General features: G+C 55.9%; 1 protein-coding gene across 24 annotated transcripts in view; it reads left to right on the forward strand.

Moving 5' to 3' along the window:
- MAP4 (microtubule associated protein 4) overlaps positions 1-9,536 on the forward strand; it is a 149,436-nt gene extending 139,900 nt beyond the window's left edge. For 14 of the 24 annotated variants that reach the window (XM_064496581.1, XM_064496580.1, XM_064496582.1 and 11 more), the window contains 3 exons: positions 3,365-3,446; positions 5,021-5,133; positions 6,929-7,156. In XM_064496581.1, the coding sequence (XP_064352651.1) occupies positions 3,365-3,446; positions 5,021-5,133; positions 6,929-7,141 (408 nt within the window). In that variant the 3' untranslated portion in view covers positions 7,142-7,156. Of the gene's footprint in view, positions 1-3,364; positions 3,447-5,020; positions 5,134-6,928; positions 7,218-7,242 lie in introns of those variants that run through there. The other 10 variants (XM_031470216.2, XM_010997434.3, XM_010997459.3 and 7 more) reach the window with 5 other exon arrangements.
- The last annotated feature ends 538 nt before the right edge of the window (positions 9,537-10,074 follow it).

Here is a 10,074-nt window from a genome sequence, read left to right on the forward strand (position 1 = left end):
AGCTGCGTGACGCCCACTTAGCATCTTCCCCACCGTCGGTGGGAGGCCTTAGTGGTTCCTCCTGCCATCAGAGACCTGGTCTGAAGGCCCCGTCGGCAGCAGGCCTGTCATCTGTCTGGAGTCCGCTCCTGGGGACGCACACTCCGCCTGTGTGCGCACTGAGCGTGGTGGTGTCCCGACCCTGACACTGGAGCCCAGGTTTCTCCTAAGCCCATCCTTACATCCTTGCTGTTGTAGAACCAGGGGATTCGTGACCACTTCCTCCAGTCCCGTCTTCATCTCCATTACTCTTTCCCTCCTCCTCCTCTTCTCTCCTTGCCTCCTTCCCCTGCTGGTTCCCTTTCCAATCCCTTCCTCTTCCTGTTTCCTTTTCCTGCCTTTTCTTTTTGTCCCCTTCCCTCTCCTATCCACACATCCTGTTTATCATGCTGCTCTCTGTGCCACCCTTGAGATATGTGTTAGGGCAACAGGAGCTCACAGGGAGGTCCTGGTCTAGGGAGAGGCCGGGCAGAGCCACACTGTCATTCAGCGTGTGAGGAACACCCTGTGCGCTTTCTGTGTGTCCCTGCGATGGTGCCCCGGAGGGCGGGGCTTTGCGGCGTGTTGGGGAGGTGACCTCGGGCAGCTTCTCTCCTACCTCCAGAACAGGAGAGCCATCCTGTCCCGGTCTCCCTTCATTCGGTTCCTTCTTCTCACTGTCCTGACCTGGATTAAGTCCCATTCTGCCTACTCTCTTCTTTTTTAGGCTCTGTCCCCCTACCCACTCGGTAGTCAGACTGTCCTGTCGTGGCCACAAACCCCCGCCCCACCCCACAGCTCTGCTGTGAGGATGCAGGCACAGAGCATCCCTTTCTCATACCACCCGACTCCCCTGTGGCGACTTCTTCCTGTTCATCTCCCAGCCTGGGCTCTTCCTGGCATGGGCAGAAGCTTCATCATTTGCACTCAGGTGGCCAGTGCTTGACCAGCTGGGTGTTGGCCAGACATTAGGCCACCTGGTGTGGGACGGCTGAGGTGGTAAATCTGTGAAAGGCAGTTTCTGGTTAAGGTGCTCAGGATCCAGCTGTGAGGGGCCCAGGGAGGCACCGGCCCTGGCTTTTCCTCTCAGGGTTTAGCCTGGATGAAAACAGGTGAACAGGGATTCTGAGGGAATGGGGTCGCTTGTGTGTGTGTGTGTGTGTGTGTGTGTGTGTGTGTGTGTGTGTGTGTGTGTGTGAGAGAGAGAGAGAGAGAGAGAGAGAGAGAGAGAGAGAGAGAAAGAAATGCACTTACGTGTGTTGTATGGTGTGTGACAGAGCTCTGGAAGTAGTCCTCATTTATCTTTCACCTACTCTGGTCCTTTCACACTGCCTACACATGACTTCATACAAGAGTTTTTTGGTGAGGAAATGTATTTTTTTGAAGCATTTTCATTTTAGAAAGCTTCCTTAAACATAGAGCATTAGGAAACTACCTGTGACAGCGGTTCCAGGTGGGAAGACCAGGGTGAACAGCCCGGACTGAGGCCCTGTTGTGGCTTCCTCAGCCCCTCCATCAAGCCACACAGCTGAGTGAACATTTGTTGTCAGTAGACTGAGCCCGCCGGCCCCCCACAGCACCCCCTTCCTCCCTGAGACACATTCTGGAATTAGCGCAGGGATGAGCCACTTGGGGCGGGATCCCAGCCGGTGCTCTGGGCAGGGTCCCACGTTGAGAACTGGGAGGACATCAGAGTTGGGAACGTGGCGCCGCTGCCATAGCTGATCCCAGGGTAACTTCTATGGCTGTTTTAGTTCATTTCAGCCCCGAAGAGGGGTGTACAGGTTAGTGGACTCTGAGGCCCATTGGCAGTGTCATTTCTGTAGCCGTGTCCATGCTGCTGTGGGCGGTTGTGTACGGAGGGCCCGCCTCGGGCTTGTGCTCTACCGGGCTTCACCAAGTCGGGGGACTTCGGGACCAGCCTTTGAAGCATGAGAGACACATGTCCTAGACCAGGGCAGCAGCACTTGGCTCCCTAATGGCCGGTGGGGCGGGGCGGATCTTCTGGAAGCGGATTGTGGCTCCTCTGTATGCCTGCCTGAGGAGGTGGAGCTGCGTCTCAGAGGGAGCGGGCTTTGTTAAGTGAATGAGATGTAACTAAGGTTTCTTAAACTTTTAATAGTAGAAATTTTCAAACACATACAGAAGTAGAAAAAAATGGTAAATTGAACTGGATGTACTTTTTACTCAAGCTTCGTTTATTATCTTTGTAGCCAGTCTTATCTGTGTATGCCCACCCCTATTATTTTGAAGCCAGCACTAGTTATATCTTTTATCTGCATATACTCCAGTATATAAGTTAAAAAAAATAAGAACCCTCTAATATACATACATATGTGATATAAAACTCCATAACATGTTAAACAGGCTTGCTTATTTGAATTAAAATTCAAGTAAGGACCAAATACTATGATAGATTTGTCTCTTTTACTCTGTAAGTTCCCTGTCCTTTTTTTTTTTTTTTTTTTCCATAGTAATCTTTTTCATGAGTAAATGGAGTGGCTTGTCTTAGAATTTGGATTCTGGTGATGATGTGTCCCCATGGTTTCATCTAACATATTTCTTTGTCCCACAGTTTTCTTTAGGTTGATTTAGGTTTGGTTCCCCCCCTCTACACACACACACACATTTTTGCAAGACGTTCATAGGCAATGGTGTAAGTGTTTCTGTCAGGAGGTCCAGGATGTCTCACTCATGTAGTCTCTCCCCCTGTGATGCCAGCAGCTGCTGATGCCCCAGACCTAGCCCCGCGCATTCAGGGATGATGCCCCACTCCCCACTTTCCAGTGCCGCCTCCACGGATGGGCTGGACTACATCTGTAAAGCAAAACCTGCCCTCAGCAGCTATTCTTTCATTGAGATCTAGGCTTCATGAGTGGAACTCTGTCAAGAGGTGTGTGAGTTCCACAGCCTGGCAAGAGCCTGGCCTTCACAAGTGACCTCTGTTGACTCCTCAGCGGTCATCTCGGGGTTGGCACAAGATTGGTCACCACATGGTGGCTTGGTTTAAGCAGCTGCCGAATGTGTGGCTGGGAGAAGTGCCTGTTCCTCCGCTCCAGTCTAGGGAGAGCCATAGCCTTGTGAGAGATGAGGCAGAGTGGAGGCTGCTGTTCTGATGGTCATAGGTGCTCGGTAAGGTTATTGAACACATGTAGTGACTCGTGTGCAGCTTGTGCTGATGTCCCTTGAAGAGATGGTGTAAAGAAGAGATGGAGGGAAGCTGGAGCCATGGAAGGTTTTGGAGAAGGTGGCCTTTGAGCTGGGTTTCATAGACCATAAAGAGAGTGTGGGCTGACAGTACACCTTCTGTCTGAGGCAGTGATTTTGTGTGTGTGTTTCTCCTCAGGTTCAGATTCAGAACAAGAAGGTGGACATCTCTAAGGTCTCCTCCAAGTGTGGGTCCAAGGCTAACATCAAGCACAAGCCTGGTGAGTGGTGTCACTCGTGCCCTGGTCGCCTGGGGCGGGTGGGCCGCCTGGGTTTCATCCCTGTCCCTTTGTCTTTCCACTCGCACCCAGGACCCAGCAGTGGAGACAGTGCAGCCCTCAGTCCCTGTCTGTGAGGGGGAATTCGGGGCGCTCACCTCTTAGTTGCAGGGGGTACAGTATGTAAAAGCTGCCACTTGGACGGGCAGCGCTGTGAGGACCTGCTGTGTGCGGAGCACTGTTGACTAGGCCTAGGGGAGGGCTCGGCCTCCCAGACAGCGTTCCAGGAGCCAGCGCTGAGGGAGCTCTCAAGCGCACTGGCCGGGCCTCACCTGTCAAATCCGGAGCGAAGGCTGTTCCCGAGCAGTGGATCATCAACCACCAGCTCCAGCAGGAGATAGAGGTCAATAGGGCCCCCTCGGCCCACAGCTGTGGGTCGGACCGCAGTGACGTCAGCTGTCCTTCCAACAGCACAGGCAGCCTGGCACCCACACAGAGGCCTCTGAGCAGCAGGATGTTGTCTGAGCAAAAGTGCCGCCTTGTCTCGTCTGTGCCCCAAGAGCCTCATGTGTCCTGGTCCCCAGGTGTCCTGCAGCAGGTCTGGGGCAGGGCCATTCTTGCAGTGGCAGGCACACTGGCCAGCAGGTCTGGGGCCAGTTAAAGTGAAGGCAAAGAGAACTCCCCTCCATCTCAGCAAAACGTGTCATCCATTTTAGAAAGCGTTCTATTTAAAAAGATCAAAAAGTTGGGTCCTTAATAACTTTCATTTTTCCCTTCTGTCTGGAAAATCCATTCTTGTGAGATACCTCCTTCCCTAGTGACCACGAGTGACCTGAGGTCCAGTTTTTGCAGGGGCTGGAGTGCCAGTGGGGAGGACACGTGGTGAGCTGGCAGGAAGCTGGGTGTTGTGGTTGGTGGTGTGACCAAGAGGTGATGGAAGAGTGAAGAAGGGCTCAGAGGGAAGCTGTTCTGAGGGATCGGGTGGCCGGTGACCGCATTCTGGCCCATGAGCTCTCAACGTTGCCCGTGTACAGGCTGCTTTCCCTCCACGCCCTCCTCTTGCCTGCCTTTCTTTCACGATGGTGAGATCCAGTTCAGCGGCTCATGCAGACCATACTTCCATACTGTCTGTCAGTCACAGGCTTGATGATGACTCAGGGCAGGTCCCTCCTCTTCTCCAGTACCGGTGCTGACCGACAGGGCGCCCGGGAGATGAGGCTGGGCTCCTGCCCCGACGGTCAGTTAGAGGAGTTGTCACACCTCCAGAAGACCCCGAAGCAGTCCCACACGTAGGCACCTTTAGAAGCTGGTCCGGGGGAGTGCACGCTGCAGGTTTTGAGAACTTTTCTTCTCTCTGGCTGCAGGGAGAGATTGCCTCACCCTGACCTCTCCAGGAGCAGCCCTGTTTTGACAGGCGTGTTCCCTGTGCCTTCTCCTTTGTTCTTAGCCACCAGGAGGAGGTCGTGAGTTCCCCATTTCTGTTGGGCATAACATCCTGTTCCTTGGCCAGCCTCCTGGCTTTGCCTATACGAGTATTTCTCTGCCATCTGTAGTGACCAATTTCTTTTTGTTTCCAGGTGGAGGAGATGTCAAGATCGAAAGTCAGAAGTTGAACTTCAAGGAGAAGGCCCAGGCGAAGGTGGGCTCCCTTGATAACGTGGGCCACCTGCCGGCAGGAGGTGCTGTGAAGGTAGGGTGGGTCCCCAGGTGGGTGGGAAGCTGGGCGCGTAGAGTCTGGGTCCCAGCAGGTGGGTGCCTGTCACCGCCCCTCAGTCTCTTCAGGAGCCACGTTTCCCCCACTCCATTGCTGTTTCCCATTGTCTGTCATCAGTCCTGAGCGAGGCAGGAGAGGTGAAGGGGCCCCAGCCTGGTCACCTCTCACCTGTCCAGATGGAGGCAGAACTTTCTTCTGAGAGGCAGGGCCTGCTTTACGTTTTGAGCCCATCTCAGCCATTTTCAGGGCGACAGGGCTGGGGCTCGGATCCCCACGAGGCCAGGAGTCTGTGTGGTACGGTTCTCGCAGCTACCTTGTAAAAGGGGAGTGTGGGGACCTGCTCGGTGTCAGGCTCTGCTCCGGGCCTGGGAGCAGGATGGCACATTTCAATTGCCAGTGACAGCAGGCCTGGCATCCACCTCCTCGGGAAGGGCTGTGAGACAGCACTGCCGCACAGGGCTTCCATCCTGGGCCTGGCTGGGCCTCCTCCCTGCCCTCCCTCTCCTTCCCTCCCTCCTTCCTTCCACAGTACCGTGATCCTCTGTGTGCCAAGATGCTGTCTTGTCCCTTGTTCTGTGTCATCGGTGGGTAGTGTGTCCTGTGAGGGCAACATCTTGCAGGCCTCCAAGCTGAGGTTGGCCGCAGCTGCTCAGGGACAAGGGGACAAGAGCGGCGCTGGGAGCCTTCCCTCCTGCATCCGACTGCCCAGCGTGGGTCCCTCCCAGCCCTTGTTTTGTCTTGCACCATCAGTGCTCCAGTTCAGGCCCTGACCAGCTTCCGTGACATTTTGGGGGTCCTGCTCTGTCCCAGGCTCTGAGGTCATGCTCTACACCTCGGGGGCCACTCTCTGGTCTGACTCCCCAGGGTGCTCACTTGGGTGTAGTCACTTGTCCCTAGTCACATGGTGAGCATGTGCAGACCAGGGCTCACACCTGGGCTTTTCTGACCCCAAGTCTTGTGTTCTTTTTTTTATTTACATTGTCTCCCTTTCTTTCATATCATTTCTGGAACGATTTTTCTAACACAGAGGTCTGTTTCTTTCACTCTTCTGATTAAAAACCACAGTGGAGTGGTTGTCACCTTTGGGCATTCCGGACACAGGCCTGCCAGCTCACCAGTGCCTTCCCTCTTCTGCTGGTGATTCATACTGAGTGTTCACCGTCCCCACAAGTCCTCTTCCCTCCTGTAAAGACCTCTCAGCCCCCACAGTCTCCCTGGTCCCACTTCCTTGGACCTCTTCCTCCCTCCCCTGTGCCCCCAGGCCCTGGAAGGGTGCCCGGCCCAGAAGAGGCCTATGGCAGGGCTTTGTGTATGATGGGTGAACAGGCAGGGCTGCCCCTGGCGTGGCTGAGGAAGACTCTCTGAGCCCATGCTCACGGTGCCCCTTAAGTCCGCAGTGGTGGCCTGCACCCCTCGGGAACTGAGTTCAAGGTCCCGGAGCTCCCCAGCCAAGTCCAGACTCCCCATCTGGAGCTTGTTCCTCGGATTTTTGCTAATGATCAGCTGTCATAGCTATTTTTATGTGGCTTCAGCCTTGTTGAGAGGCCTGGCACTTTTCACTTCCCAGAGGAGTTTCCTAGAGCCTGGCATGAGCCTGGAGTTGGTCTTGTGGGTGGGGGTGGGGTGGGAGCACCTGCTCTACCCCTCAAGATGACTGGACCTTAATCCAGTGGGGTGGTGGGGGTGGGGGCTGCGTGTAAAACCCACCACTATCACCATCCCACTCCCTCCCCACTGACCCTGCACTGTCTCCCCCACTGTTTCATTGTAGACTGAGGGCGGTGGCAGCGAGGCCCCTCCGTGTCCAGGCCCCCCCGCTGGGGAGGAGCTGGCCATCCCTGAGGCAGCGCCCGAAGCAGGCGCCCCCACTTCAGCCAGTGGCCTCAGTGGCCACACCACCCTGGCAGGGGGTGGTGACCAAAGGGAGGCCCAGACCTTGGACAGCCAGATCCAGGAGACAAGTAAGTGGCTGGGCTTGGCCTGAGGGCCAGCCAGGGGCCCTGCCACTGGCTGCAAATTGAAACTCCTTTGTTTCCTGACTAGAGTGTGGCCTGAATTTTAACAAGGCAACCTTTTATTTTCCAGGCATCTAATGATGACATTCTGGTCTCGTCTTCCGTCCCCTCTGTCCCCCCTTTTGTCTCCCCCATCACCCTCTCCCTTCCCTCCTCCCGTGTCACTGCAGATTGAGACCTACAGGCTGACGTTCCGGGAAAACGCCAGGGCCCGCACCGACCACGGGGCCGACATTGTCTCCCGCCCCCCCCACTTCCCTGGCGGCCCCAGCTCAGGCACCCGGGCCCCTGGCTCCCTCTCCCGGGCTGCCCTCTAGGCCCCTCCCTTCCTCCTGCCTGGCTTGCCCAGGGTGACAGTCCTACCCCCACTCCTCCTTCCTTCCTTCCCCACCCCCCCCCAGCCCAGCCCCCTGCTTTGCTCCTGTCTCAGAGCGCCACTGCTCCACCCAGAAGGTTGGGAGGGAGATGGGGTGGGGGAGGCTAACATGGGATCTCCTGGGATCGGGGTGGGATGGTGGGGGGACCCAGATTCCAGCCTCCTCTGTTTGTTTGGGTTTTTGGACCAAACCCAAGAGAAACTGACATACTGTTCCTCCTTGCTGGGTCCACCTGGAGGCAGCGGGGAAGAGGGTGTCCGTGTGATGGCTGGGCGCTGACTGCGTCCCCTGGAGCCTGCTACGCCCCTGGCTCTCCCTGATCCCACACTGGTGCCCACTGTGCGGGTGGTGCCAGGCGCCTCTTGCTGCCCTGCCCCAAGTTACTCAGGGGCAGTGCTGCCTGTCCCCGCTGCTTCCCATGCCTGCCTAGCCGCTGTCACACTTTGTTCTTTTATCCTTTTTTTTTTTTTTTAAATAACATAAAAACTGATGGAGTAGTTTTTGCAGGTTGAAGCCATGTGTAAATGAAAGTCCTCAGTAGGTGTTAAAGGAAACAGGGAGGGGAGATCCTGAAGCCTCCAGCCCGGAGGTCAGGCACTGGGGGCTGCCCTGGTTTTGGGCAGCTTGGAGCCCCGAAGGTGGTGTGGGCAGGGCAGGTGCGGTGTACGGGCTGTGGCCTGGAGCGCAGACGGGGCCCGCGTGGGGCTGGTCGCAGTGTGGACTGGTGGTTCTGGCATTTTGTGTGTATGCTGCTTTCCTTTTCTAACCAACAGGCTGGTTTTTGCATCTGTGTCTGTCTCATTCCCTGGGATCTGGTGGGAGATACAAGGTCAGGGCTGGAAAGGGCCATGGAGGTCAGATGCCTCCAGGCCTGCAGCCTGGGATGCTCGAGCCCTCAGTTCCCAGGGAGCGTGAAATGTCCAGAACTCAGGTGGACAGTGGGGAATCAGGTTTGGAAATTTAAAAATAAGGCCATGAGATGGGCCGTTCCGCCTCCCTTATAACCTGACTGGAGACGGGAGGGAGAGGCAAGGCCAGCCTGCAGAGGGGTGTCCCGGTTAGGCCTGGCTTGAGATGGCTGCAATGATAAGTCCCGGGAATTGCATTGACACGAAGATTCTTATTGCACTTGTATTTTTTGTATTAAAGTTTGCATGGTTTCTAATAAAGGATTAAAACGTAAGAGTTTGTAGTGAAATGGCCTGGGAGTCACCAAGGCTTCTCCTCTGGAAAAGCATCTTCTGCAGCACAGACTTGGCCCCCCGCCCCCCACCCCGGCTTCTGGTGTCCCTTGGTGCTGAGAAGGTGGAGGGCTCTTGACCTAGGTTGATTTGATGCCCATGTAGAGAGAGGGCATCTGGGCTGGACAGTTTCTAAGATAGCATTTTCTTTCTGGGAGATTCTACACCATATCCCCAGCTCCCCAGGCACATACCAAGAAAAGGCAGGGGTCTTGTGGAGAAAGCGCTCCCAGGGCCATAGACTGTCCGTAGAGTGCTTCAGGGGTGCCAGGGACATAGGGGCATGTCTGTCAGCAAGAGGAAGGGGCAAGATGAAACTGGGAGGATGCAGTGGGGGGTGGGGTGCCAGGAGACGAAGTCCAGGTGACAGTGCTGGGCCTCAACGTACCTGCGCCCTCCCGGTGTTGATCCTGGGGGCACAGGGATGCTGAGGTGGACAACAGGCTCTGGTCCTTTTACTCCCTTGGTGAAGGGTAGGGGTGGGAGAGGTGATCCCAGTCAGGAGCTCTCTAATGGGGGCTGAGGCGGTCTGGTCACAGCTCCTTTGAAGGGTCCCACAAGCCAGAGAAGCTGAGAAGGCAGCCCTGACAGGTGGGACCAGAGGCCGTGTGTGCTGTGTACTCCTCTGCAGCCATTGGGAGTAGGGCATTTCTGTACTTTGATTTGCTTATGGCTCCGCCATCACCTGTGTCAATCTGTGATTCTGTTGTACCGATTTCAAGAGTAAATAAAGCTCTTAAGTCTCAGTGTGCAGGTCCCCTGTCTTCTCTAAGTCCTGGGACTCTCCACCTCCAGCCCCCAGCTCGTGCCCTTGCATCAAGGGACTGGTGTGCACTGTGCTGGCTTGATGACCTCACCCCTCGTTTGTGGTGATGTATGAATCTGTGGGTATGACCAAGGGTTCAGATGTGAGTGGACCTCTGCCGCCTGTGGAACTTTCCCTCCCCCGCCTGCCTGGGCTAGTTGGCAGCCAGACGACCAGGCTAGACACTGTGGGCCCTGCCTCAGGCAGACCTCAGCACTTGCTGTCCATACCTACAAGGACAGTGCCTGTGAGAGCAGCTGTGACAGACTAGGCTGGGCCAAGCAGCACAAGCCGGTTAACCACACAGGTGGTTGAAGCTCCCGAGGAGAGGTAGGTCCTATGTCCTTTCCTCCCAAGACTGGGCCACAGCCCCATCCCCGGCAATAGGCCTAAGTCCCTCCCTCCTGCACCTTCACTCTGCCTCTTGCTTTGGGGAGCCGTGGCCCCCAGCCCAGGGCGCTGAGGCCCTGAGAGAGGAG

The sequence above is a fragment of the Camelus dromedarius genome, chromosome 17, assembly GCF_036321535.1.
Source record: "Camelus dromedarius isolate mCamDro1 chromosome 17, mCamDro1.pat, whole genome shotgun sequence".
Taxonomy (NCBI): domain Eukaryota; kingdom Metazoa; phylum Chordata; class Mammalia; order Artiodactyla; family Camelidae; genus Camelus; species Camelus dromedarius.